Source organism: Streptopelia decaocto (assembly GCF_964273445.1).
Source record: "Streptopelia decaocto genome assembly, chromosome: 6".
Classification (NCBI taxonomy): Eukaryota; Metazoa; Chordata; class Aves; order Columbiformes; family Columbidae; genus Streptopelia; species Streptopelia decaocto.
The window spans coordinates 2,307,682-2,320,890 of NC_138660.1; the positions used below are offsets into that span (position 1 = coordinate 2,307,682).

General features: G+C 37.3%; 1 protein-coding gene across 3 annotated transcripts in view; it reads right to left on the reverse strand.

The window, feature by feature from the left end:
- Positions 1–13,209, reverse strand: part of IFT80 (intraflagellar transport 80) — a 47,614-nt gene that overhangs the window by 13,248 nt on the left and 21,157 nt on the right. For 2 of the 3 annotated variants that reach the window (XM_082055321.1, XM_082055320.1), the window contains exons 8-12: positions 12,684–12,821; positions 5,445–5,624; positions 3,068–3,186; positions 2,383–2,457; positions 448–611 (exon numbers count right to left, since the gene is read on the reverse strand). In XM_082055321.1, coding sequence (XP_081911447.1) covers positions 448–611; positions 2,383–2,457; positions 3,068–3,186; positions 5,445–5,624; positions 12,684–12,821 — 676 coding nt within the window. The remainder of the gene's footprint in view (positions 1–447; positions 612–2,382; positions 2,458–3,067; positions 3,187–5,444; positions 5,625–12,683; positions 12,822–13,209) is intronic. The other variant, XM_082055322.1, reaches the window with a different exon arrangement.

Here is a 13,209-nt window from a genome sequence, read left to right on the forward strand (position 1 = left end):
TGCTGTAATGATACAAACCCCAAAAAACCCTAAATCAAAGAACACCTGAGAACTACAATTAATCACAGTCAATGTTCTGGTAGCTTCTACGAGCAGCAGTCAAGCAGAAAAACGTTGCTGAGGGACTTCAGAAAATCACGTTGGAGACTAAAAACCTCCTATTCAAATATTTATTGCAAATGTTCCATGGTTCTCTGATGCATCACATACAACTGGAAGTTCAGAGACATATCTCATTCTCTTTTATTAATCAAAGTTATGCAAGACCCATCATTTTAATTCATTTTTATAATAAATATTATCTTTAATTTATTTCATGGATAAATTGTTTATGCTTTATACTTCCTTTTTAACCATAACTATGCTAAGTAAAGTTAAATGAGAAGATGTTGAAAACCCCCTAATGAATTATTAGCAAATGTGGAACTATTAGAACAGAGAACTCACCCTTTTCATCAGCTTTGTCTTTTACCGCTAGAGTGTCATTACTCAGAGATACTGTCTGGGCATTTAAAACATCTGTTCTCATTCCTGGAAATTTTGGAGAGGAAATTAATCTTCCTTCATATGAATATAAATAAAGTCCTCCACCATCTACAAGAAGAAAATGCCTAAAATAAAAAAAAAAGGTCAATCACTAAATAACATAGAAAAACACAGCGACAGTTTCAACAATTGGAAGGTAATTGTCTAATATCCTGCAATTGTTTGCAGTTAAACTACATCATTTCTAAGCATCTCCCTTATGAGGAAAGGCTGAGGGAGCTGGGGCTCTCTAGCTTGGAGAAGAGGAGACTGAGGGGTGACCTCATTGATGTCATGTTTACTAATATATAAAGGGTGAGTGTCAGGAGGATGGAGCCAGGCTCTTCTCGGTGGCAAACAATGATAGGACAAGGGGTAATGGGTTCAAACTGGAACACAAGAGGTTCCATTTAAATATGAGAAGAAACTTCTTCCCAGTGAGGGTGGCAGAGCCTGGCCCAGGCTGCCCAGGGACGCTGTGGAGTCTCCTTCTGTGCAGACATTCCAACCCGCCTGGACACCTTCCTGTGTAACCTCAGCTGGGTGTTCCTGCTCCATGGGGGGATTGCACTGGATGAGCTTTCCAGGGCTCTTCCAACCCCTGACATTCTGGGATTCAAAGTTGATATTCTGAAAGATTTCAGTTGTAACGTGGATGTTAAACTTTTTTTCATGAAAAATATTTATTATCTGGAATCACTACGATTTTAAATGTTCTAGGTATTACAAGACTTAAATCTTGCAACTGCCGCCGATGAAGCGTACAGCTGCAGAGGGTGCCCCCCATCACCCCACGAGACATCGCTCTGTGTGCGTATGTGAGAAACAGCTTCAATCAGAGGATTATTTTGGTTGGAAAAGCCCCTCAAGCTCATCGAGTCCAATCATTCCCCCACCCCTGGCCCTGCCCCATGTCCCTGAGAACCTCATCTCCGTCTGTTCAACCCTTCAGGGATGGTGACTCCAGCACTGCCCTGGGCAGCCTGTTCCAATGCCCCACAGCCCTTTTCGTGCATAAATTTTTCCAAATATCCAATTTTAACCTCCCTTGGCACAACTTGAGGCTGTTTCCCCTCATTCCATCACTTGTTACTTGGGAGAAGCGACCAACCCCCCCTTGCTACCTTTACAGCTGGCTTTGAAATACTATTATAATACCTGTATCGTGTCCTTCAATATGACTAGATCACAGCATAGAGCAAAGAGAAGACACTTCTAATGGACCGATCACCATCTATTCCAATGCACGGCTTTGGTGAAAAATAACTTATTTGCAGGAATACATTGCAAAGTTTTACGCAGCACAAAAATAGTTCCACAAAACAATAAGTGTTTGGTAAGTAATCTATAGTTCATAGACACAAAATGCATCCATAAGCAAAAAGCCAGTTGTTAGGCTCTCAGCTATTGTACATGTTACAAATCACTGGCACAAAAAAAATAGTAATTTCTTGCAAATATTAATACAAATATGTAAGAAAAATGAAACTATTTCTTTTTATTTGGCATATCTGGCAATGTATTTAATAAAAATTGGAGACCAAAGCTCATTTATATAAAATATATGCCAGTTCAAAAAAGCAACATAAAACATCAAAAAACCCAGATGTTAGTGTCATGTCAGAAGATATACTTTCTTCCATAAATAAGAGTATAAACATATACATGTAATATATGAAAAGATTCATTACCACCATACAAGATCTATGGCAAATATACCAGCTGAGCCTTTACATGCTGCTTACTAATACTCTTTTTGCCTATTTCTAATATTTCAATGTGTGCTTACGTTAAATAACAAAGTTTGAGGTAATGCACGTTCACATCTAACAGTGAGCATTGCAAGAAGTAAACTACCTTTCCGCTTGGAGAATCAAACTCACTGTTCCTTCCTTCAGGTCAAAGATCAGCGGTGTGTTCCAGTTCTTTGTACTGAAATAAATAAAATAAATTATTGAAATATTCCTGCATTGTGGTTCGAACCTTTCCCAGTGATGCAGAGGTGGGACAGAGCCACTCGCTTGTGTTCCCTCTTACAGGCTGCAACTATGGTTCGGCATTAGTCACCTCACTGAACTGATACGGTGCCTTTAGGAGTCAACTTTAAATTTCAGCATATGAAACAGAATATCATGTTCTTAAAACATGATGCGGGATTGAATCATTCTTATTCTATTCCAAAATAATGGTGTGCCAGAAGCAGCATCCAAAAGAAAAAGAGTCCCCAGATGGAGGCACAGAACTGGGACAAATACAGATGCATCCAGCCACCAGTTCCTGCTGCCTCTACATGATCAAAAAGCCACATTTTTGTAGGAAAATGAACAGGCAGTCAAGGCACTAGCAAAAAAACGAAAGAAAAGACATCAGGTGGAGGGCAATAATACTCCAATACCATTTCTTGTAGATGATTTTAGGTTCCATGGACTATTTCAATTCGTTAAAAACAAAATTAAGCACTGGACTTCAAATATAGTTCCTGCTACTCTCTTAAAACTGATAAGATAAAATGGAGAAAACTTCAGGAATTGGTATTACTTACGAGAACACGTAACACTGAAGAGAAGTTGAAACAACCAAATGCCCATAGTTCAAAGAGGCCTTAATAACCCTGTCACGGAATTCCAGCAAATCCACCGCATCGTTAATAACGTTGTGCACCTAATCAAAAGAGAATTGAAGAAAACAACAATAACTGAAATGAAAACTAACTAGTGAAGTATCATATTCTTTCTCATTATAAGCACATGCTGATACTATGATGCCATTAGCAGAAGAACATTATCTATGTGGGAACAGGCATTTTCACAGCACTAGTGAGAACTTAAAGGTTCTGCAAACTCTGAATAAACAATGAATAATTACTGAAGAGCTGCATGGAATTCCTTAAAAAAAGGAGTAAATAATGAGTAATCGGAATGCATAAGGTATGAGCACAACATTATACATGAGGTTGATAAAATAATCTGAGATGAAGGATGCCTGAAAGTTCCTGTTTTAAGACTTGGTGTTGAGTTGCTGATTATTTGAACATTTAAAATCTAACGTTTCACCAATCCCATCATGATCCCATCAAAATAATGCAGCAATATCCAAGATTTGGGTAAAGATGTGTTGTCTAGATGATGAAGAGCTCTCCCAAACTCCGAAATAAGGGAGATAAGGTTGTGCCTTTGCCATTGCTGAGAAAATTTGCTCCAATGACAATGCTGCAAGAAAATCACAGTTTGCCTGTAATCAACACAGATTTTTGAGCTTAAAGACTTTAGGCAGCTGAAATCTAAGGCGATATCTTATGACTCTGCGTATGTGTGTTGTTCAGAGTTTGTTTTCTTGTTTGTTTGGTTGGTTTTTTTCTTCTTTCTTTAAGATGTCACCATTCTGAGGGTGGTAACTCCTCTTTGATTTCCTCCATTGCGCAACCAATTGCAAAACAAGGACTGAACTCAATTATTATGAAAGCCTAGAAACCATTTCCAAAGACATATTAATTGCTGTGTCTACCGCAGTGATATGTCTGTAATTAACTAAGCTATTGTAGTACTCAAAACAAAGAATGCATCTAGGACTTTTCTGTCAGCAATATTTTCCTACATAAATATAGGGGAATAAATAAAATCACTATAATAAAATAACAAATGAGTCCTCAATCAATTAGTTATACTTCCTCCATTGTTTGCATATTCAAACACCCTGGAGATTATTCGCAGAGCCATCTGTTACGAGTCGATGTCTGGGAATGAAAGAAGAAATATGAATTTTTACCTGGTAATTTGTCATCTGTGTTCCCAGACACTGACTCATGTTATCCCACCCACTGGACCAACCCATAATACAGCATTTCTGTTGTTACAACTTTGCCCAATTACATATTCAACATTAACAGAAGCAAGACCAAAAAAATGTTTAAGGGCCTAATTAGGAATTTAGGGACTTGACCTTGATATTGAAAATATTGGCCTGGTGTCCAATATCGAATGTGTAATTTGGAAAATTTGTGAGAATGGAAATCATCTATTATCCCAGCGTTCAGAGAACGAACATTGTGAGTCAGTGTCTGGGAACACAGAGGACAAATTACAAGGTAAAAAATCATATTTCTGTATTAATTCCCAGATATTTGGTAACCTAAATGTGGCTTTAGGCCAAGATGTTTTCAAAAGAAGGATCCTGAAGTTAAGCTCCAGAAACCACATGTAGGGGCCTGTTTCATTTCCAGCAGCGCTGGGACTTGGCAGCTCCGCCGAGGTCGATGCCGGGTGCTCCGCGCGGCTGGAAGCACCACATGGGTACCTGCTGTAGATTATCCAATATCTGACAACGTTCTGTAGCTTTGGAAGATCTGAGTCTAGGCTGTAACGCAATATGCAGTGAGGAAAAGCACATTATGACTCTTTATAGTTATAATCAGCAAGCAAATTGAGCTGGCAATGCCCTAAGATTGCAACATTCATCACAGCACTCAGGTAATATTATTTTTATATATCTATTTATATATCTTTTTATATATCTATTTTATATGTATAGATACTTATTCCTGTAATACTACTGCATATGATGCTTTGGTTTTGGCCAATGAATTTGTATTGTTTTCTGCATAAGCATTTTAATTACACTTGAAATTCTCTCTGTCTTGTTCGTGGCCTCCCACAGCTCATTTCACATGCCCTTCAAATGAGCTTTGCATTTTTCTGGAGGGTAAAGTACTTCCGAGTTACATAATTCTGGTCCATCTGGTGGTACAACTGATAATTATTTACACCATTTGCTAACCCTGGCCATTATATGATTTAAAACATCTTCAGTCATATATACATGGGGAAAAAAAAAAGGGACATATTTTGTATCCATATTTTGTATTAAAAATCACCTTAGAAAGCTAATAATCAGAATGCACAGCTCTGAACTGTGAACGTTACCTCCATGGTTCTCCTCTTAATTAATGTTATTTCAAGGTTTTTCCACTCCCAGCGTTGTTCCACCACATGGGCAAAGATGACGTGGCCATTCCCACACGCTCCGGCCAGTTGAGTGCCATCAATAGACCAAGCAATATTAAATATGCTGCCCGTGTTCGGCTTCTCTAAAGCATAAGACCACTTGCAGAAAAAGAGAAATGAATTCTTAATATTTTTGTACTGTTTGGAAACGATATATTGTAAAAAACAATACCACAGTGTTAAATTTTCTTAAGAAACACCAATGAACTAACTTTTAATTACAACTTGAATAAGCAAAGCAGAGAGATGAGATTGAAGTTCGATTCCCTGAAGTACATTAGGTAAAAGTCATCTAGTCACAACACACTTAAAGTGTACCTGGCCATTCATAAATCTAAACAATCGCTACAGAGAAATTAAGTGAATGTACTTAGAAACAATTAAACTGGCCTGGGCAAAATCCCATATATATATATATATATTTTTTTTTTTAATATCTATATCTACATCTACATCTATCTACTAATTAAGAAGTGCTTGCAAATGACTATGACAGTTTAATGTCACAGGGGCACAAGTCAAATCTTAACAAAATAAGTACAGTACCTGCTTTCCCAGAGATTTTTTAAAAAGCATTTAGCAGTTGAAGAACTACCTGAGCATTCAAATACATTTGAAATCTTCAGTATCAAATCAGTAAGAAAAAACATGTGATTGAAGTTAAATGTAGACAGTGGATTCTCATGGCTTTTGGATACACAGTGTTATATGAAAGGGGAGACAGTTGGAAGAAAATACTCACCTAATGTTTCTAACACATTTAATATTCTGATTTCTTTTGCAGTACACTTAATACCCAAGAAATACAAAGTCCTTCACACAAAGTCTTCATCTAATTTATACAAAATGGAATCACAAAAATTACAGGAAAAAGAAGGTGTCAGACTTAAACGTTCAATAGGAAGAAAGCAGAAAGGGATGAAATTCAACCTCTCGGTTGTGCTAACGATTTACAGAATACGATGTAAATTGACCTGTGGAGTCGGGGCTCTTGTGCTGCCCACGCGTATGAGGGTGAGCGACAGACCAAGTCAGCGCCGACCAAATTTCCAATTTCAAGCACTCAATTTTAAGGCTTCGGCTTCCAGGTCTCTTGGCTCACAGACACACCATTTACTGCCTATACGATCTGCAGTTGGGACGGTAATTGACACTTTTAGAGAGAAGTCCATAACCTGCTTTCTGTCTCAACGGGCTGAATTCTGTATGAAACACTCTCCAGTAATTAAGAGCACAATATTTAACTATGTCTGACATCCTTATATAGCAAATGACTAAGATCTTGAGGCTGTAGGACAAATGATGATAATGAGCATGCTCAGAACGCTCTCCATGTCCTACATCTGAGAGCGATTTTTCACAGCTGGCCAGATGTGATCTATCTGACAACAGTTTGAAGAAGTAAAATACTATTTCATAACTGAATGTTGGGATCCTCCCAAGCAGACGAGGCTGTTTCTAAGGTCATTTCCCTCAGATCAAGAATCTACCCATCAGTCAGAGTGAATAATAAAGGGGCATCAAGCCATCAACTGAGAACCAGTTTAAGGAGCTTGAAGAATGTGGCTTTGGTGCTACTATTATTTTAATGTACTTTTTGTATACCCAGCAGATACACTGCACCTCTGAGAGGATACATTTCCAAAACCACTTTTTTATTTCTTAAACCAAAAGTCTCTTGTTTTTCTCATGTAGTTGAAATACTCAGTAAAATATTTCCAGATTACAACCTTTTTTTTTTCTTTAATACATAAAGCAATTACAAAGTTTTATTTTTCCAGCTATTTTTGAAAGCTCTCAGTATAATTCAGACCACTTCAATGATTCATACTCCCTGCAGATGTCTGGTACATTTATCATGTACACAAAATGTTATAATAGGAATCATTTAGCTCTCCATTTGTAAGATAGGAACAATTTTTAAAAACTGAAATGGCTGTTATGTATTGCCTAGATATACTGAGTTTAAAAAAAAAGGTATGAATATGACTAGATGAATGACTCTATGAACGTGGTTCTAACATTAGCTGCAATACTATACTTTGGTATTACTGTTGGGCTTATACTTTTCCTGAATTCAATGAACTCTCTCAAGAACAAAAAGACTAGTTACAGAAGTTTAATTACATTAAATAAATACGTAAAAGCGATAACTTGAGCTTCTCTTTTCTGATCGCACAATGTAGTAAAGAAGATGAAGTGCTAGAGTTTGACTTGTGTCAATGGAAACTGAGGAGGCTCTTGAGATGTTGGTGAAATGATTTCAATGAGCAGCTTCGGGGAACTTGGTGTCTCAGGAACAAGGACAGTGTTTCACATGTATAATATTGATGATCTAAAACTCAGTATGAAGGATCCAATTAGTTATTATTCCTGGACTGAATGCAATAAATTAAGAATTATTATCCACCTAATATCACGGCATAAACATTCTGGAAAAAAGTAGTGAAGAAAGAGTATTTTCTTAACTTTTAAATTTAAGCTGAACTAAAGCTGACACTGCTGAACCTCCCCTTGATGTCAGAATCTACACAGCATCCCGAATCCACCGACTTTAATAGTCTTTGCCTATTATTTCGCCTTTGTTTATGAAAAGAAAATGGGCGATCTCCCCCCCAATCCACTCCCGAATCGCAGCGCAGAACGGACTAACAGCAAATACACGCTCTCGTCCCTTTACGCCCCAACCGATATAACCAAGACGAGTGTGTGTAAAGAAAGTTTCAGGTCCTAATAACCGAGAATCTCTATTTATTAATTTTTTCGAAGTGAAGGCTCAGTTTCCCTTGTGCCCCTTAGGGCATTTCACACCACGGAGGCAGCTGACATCTGAAAATCCATTAAAAGCTGCAACCAGCTCCTACTGCTGAGTGGTGAACCGACGCTTCAGTGCAAACCGCACAGGAGCTGCTCATCAGAAAATGACCATTAATTATCCAATGTAATGGAAGACAAACAGGACCTTACAAGATTATAAAAATCAATTATCCAAAGCAAATCTATACTGAAACCTACTAGAAACACCTGTGTATGCACACATATGTGGAATTAGCTCATGGGAAATATATATGTATATATGTCTATATACACCCCCTAGACATTTTACTCAGTATAAAACATTAGGCTTTCAACTCCTCCCACAGCAGAACTCACAAAGATTCTACAAACCAGAGACAATATGTGCAACTAGAGATAAGGAAACTCAGCGCTGCATGTGAATACACAGCAATTTACCCCAGGAGGAGAAACCACCCTTGACATGACTATTGAAGTACAGAACAGTGAAGGATTCTTGCTGCTCTCTTGACCATGTGTTGGAATTGACCCCAGTAATTAATGTAAATTATCAAGAACTAAGTCACGACCTCCAGGTGACGCATTAAGCTGCGTATTAGACGAACAAAGCCAAGCAGAGGATATCTAAAATTCTCCTGGAATCAAGCACATTCTCATAATTATTAGACCCAAGAACTAAAAATAGGATGACAAACTGTCCCATATAAACTCTTCAACGTAGAAAATGAAACATTGATGTAGTTCTTTAAACAGATTATTACTTCCATAGATGATCCATATGTTTTCATTTTCTTCCAGAAGTTACATTAGGCCAATTCTAATAAATGAAAATATGCCAACTTGGAAAGAATTGGTCAACAACATAACTCCCTGCGAAACTTATCTATAATATTTTTCCCTTTTATTGAGCTACAAAGAATTCAAGCTCATGACTGTTAATAAAGGTGGATGAAATAGAGACAGCAGAGAAAAAACTCCTTCTTTTTGTTACACTGCCAAATGCATATCACTGTGAAACAAGACTAAAACTAAACGTAATGGGTTCAAAGCTCATTGGAACTCTATAGAAAACAGATTTGCTTGGGTTTTCGTGGTGCTCCAGTATAGGACAATTCAGCACTATCAGAATAAAAGGAAAATACATGTGCTGTATGCAGTCCCTTTCGAACTCTTGTTATATCTTTTATAGTTGTCTAATACCTAATGTCAATTTAAAGGATAAATTATGTTAATTTTACAATAGTCACACAATTTACTGCCCTGAATGAAATGAATGGGTTTAATACTAAACACCTAAGTTATTTTTTAAGCTTCTCTGTCGGTGTTTAAATTATTTTCAAAACTTCTCTTTGTCAACGGTTTAAAAAATAAGGAAATAAGAACCAACGCTGCTAACCATTTAACATACGAAGAACCCTGGACATCAATTAATGTAATGAACTTTCTTGAAGTTCAAGTCTATTTCTTTCTGAAAAAAGTTGAAGAGAAACATGGTATCACAGAGCTCAATATTATTTTAGCCACCTCACCCTATTCACACTTGTTTTAAATGGGGTGGCAGGTCTGAGGCAGCTATTACTCTTGCAGAATGATGTTCTTTATTTTCTATAGAATTAGGCAAGATTCCCTACATTTCATTAAGTTTTCCAAATGTTTTTTATAGAATTCCTAGCAAAATTAGACATTCCAAGGAGCAAGCTATGGAATATAAAACGCCATGTGTAACAGAATCAAACATGCAAAGTACTGCTTGAGTCAAATGGCCACGATTCACTCTAATAAAAGAGTTTGTAGAATGCACATCAGAATTTAAAAGCATGAACTTACAGACTTATGCAGAGAATTGCTTTCGTTACTAAGCACAATGATGGAATCAAGAGAAAAGTAAAAAGGCAAGATTCAGCAGTCAAACATCAAGTTATTTATGAAAACAGATTGTAGCTAAACGCCACCAGAAATAATGTTTAACAAAAGGGGCACAATTAATTTGGAGAACAACCACCAAAAATCAAATCAAGCCGATCAATCCCCATTAAGGGTAAATGAACCATTAATGGAGGAAAATCTAAAAGGTCTCCCCCCAAACAAGTGCATAAATACATTCAGTGTAAGTAAAAGCTAAATTTGCTGTCCAGCTTTGCCAGCTTTTGTGGGCAGTTCTAAAAGGATTCACCTGACCGCTGCGTTTCATGGGTTTTTTTCTCAATTATCCTTCTACACTCTCCAAGGCGTTGGGAAAACAACCTGTCCCGGAGCAGATGGGGATGGTCCATTTTCCAAGAGACTTATGTGGGAGTGGAGTGAGGGAAGGAAGAAATCAGTGAATTTCAGTCATTCTTACCATCTCCGACTGTGAAAATATTTTGCCCTGCTCAGTAATGTCAAGGGAAGCGTGTGGAGCCGCAGGAAATAGCTGACACAAATGAACTTTGCAAGCGCCGCCCTCCATTCGAGGGGTCGGATTCTGCAAAGCTGTGAGCACCAGGAAGGCTGAAGTCTGTCCATCAATATATCCAGCTTTTCAATATATATAACTTTAAAATTACTCTCAGCACTCTCTGCAGGATTAATGATCACAGGCAACGAATTTCAACACTAAATATGTTTTGCTTGGTATTCTATAGGCTAGCCACAATAATTCCTTTTAGGCATGTAATGCTCTCAGAGCAAAAGTGCTTTGTAAATGAAGAAATAAAACTTTTCAAAGTTACTATTATATTTGTAGTTTTCTTTCTTAACACGAAGCTGCTAGAACAAAGTGCCCAGGTAGAAAGAAAAGAATAGGAGAAAAGAACATACACTAACAGCGTTTAATTTAATTATGCCCCCAAACTGAAGACATATGCTAGAAAAGAGTTAATGATATATATATATCGCCTGATGGCTCCCTGAGGAACAATTTGCCAATACAGCTCCATTACATCAGACATAATAAAAATGTCTATGTTGACCAGTAAAAGCCAGGTCTGGTTCTCTTCAAACTCCATCACTCTGGTGGTATGTGAACCATTCTTCCTTTTCCCTCAATACCAGCAAAGCTCGTTCTTTAGTAACTATTTACATTTAGTGTCAGGAAAGAAATTTGCATGAAAAATCGTGACTTTTGAAGATCATAAATTATCCTTGCTAGCTGCTAAACAGACAAAAGCATCTGGCACGAGCTACTGTACATGTAGTTCCTTTAAGAGTTGAGTAACAAACCAGGTAAAAGAACCCTTAATTTTATGGAAAAATAAACCTAATATTTCAAACAAAGTCCATGAGCCCATTCAGCATTAAATGCTGATTAAGAAATTACTGGGTTTCTGCACCAGGAGTTGGAACCATATTTACAGTAAATTATATTGCATAATAACTGGCAGGAAAACCAGCAAGGCCCTGGGGATCAGAAACAAAAGCTACATGCTACAAATCGGCATACATGACAGCAGAAAAAGAAATATAGGCTTTTAAAAGAATAATTTTGATGACGAAAAACATTAAATGATGACAAGTGCAATCTGCACCGCAGCCTTAAACCAGAGAGACAGGAAATCACAGAATCACAGAATCCCAGAATGTCAGGGATTGGAAGGGACCTCGAAAGCTCATCCAGTCCAATCCCCCTGTTGGAGCAGGAACATCCAGATGAGGTAGCCTGACTCTACTTTTTAATTACTTTTCTTCAAAAATTTAAAAATACTTGAAACGCACAGGCCAAGCTCATGGTAAGGAGAACCACGCTCTAGGGAAGATGCCCAAAACCAGCACAGCAAATGATGTTTTTTGAACCTGAGCAAAAGAGCAACAAACACAACGAGAAAAGAGGTGGAGAATGGGACGGTAAAAGTCCCAAAGCAGGAAGGTTCGATGCAACGCGAGTCTCAACAAAAAGCTGCAGAACCTGAAGGTCGATGAAGCTGTGGTAAATTAATTTTAATTGGAGAGCAAGTTGACAAACAAAACCCTGGCTCAACAACAACAAACTGGGTGTAAAAAATAAAACAAAATCTAATGCCTGACAATCACATCTTGTGATCTCCTCATTGGATGTGCTTGTCAGCATTTAGTATTTTTTAAGGAAAAAGGACATCATTCTTCTACCTCCTTTTTAAGATAGGTTAATTTTATACACTGCTTGCTTTTTATGGTTACTAATTGCATTATTATTAAAATTTATCAAACCCAAAAGATATCTAGAAGTTCAGCTAAGCAGATCAAGAAGACAGTATCTTAGTCAGAGGCACCCAGTAGAAAGGTGATGGATGACATGACTAGTTTTGGCTAATAAAAACACCGTACATGTATACCCTCAGGAATATTTTCTGTATTATCAATACATTTGTGCGATTCCACATCTGCTGTTTCTGAGTTGTTACTTACCCCAGTTTTATCGCATAGACGCAAAGTATGAAAGGACCCCACGGCAAATAACTCTCCATCCCCAGCCCAGGCAACAGAGGTTATAGGATACTCATGGGGCTGTGAGCTGTACAGGAGACGGCCATAACTGTCCCAAACCTTTAAAAAATTAAATATATATCTATATGAACGTAGTTCGGGCATACCTTTGCTTATTCTAGAATGAAGTCATTTGATTGTAAAACTTGGACACTACTATTTTTAATTTTTGTTAATTGTGAATGTTTTTTATCACAGCTATTATACACTTAGGGAATGATAGAACCAACATACGATACACTTAAAAATAGGTTTCTGCTTAAAGGAAGAAATACAATATGTGCTTTCCATTTTGGATACAGAATATTCTAACCAAAATATTTCCTAAGGGATTCACTAATGCTCCTGTAATAGAAAACAGTAGCTTTACCTCCTCTAATTTTATGTCATTACCTTTTTCAGTATATGTCATAGTTTATACTATTTCAAGTAATAATGTCTATATTTC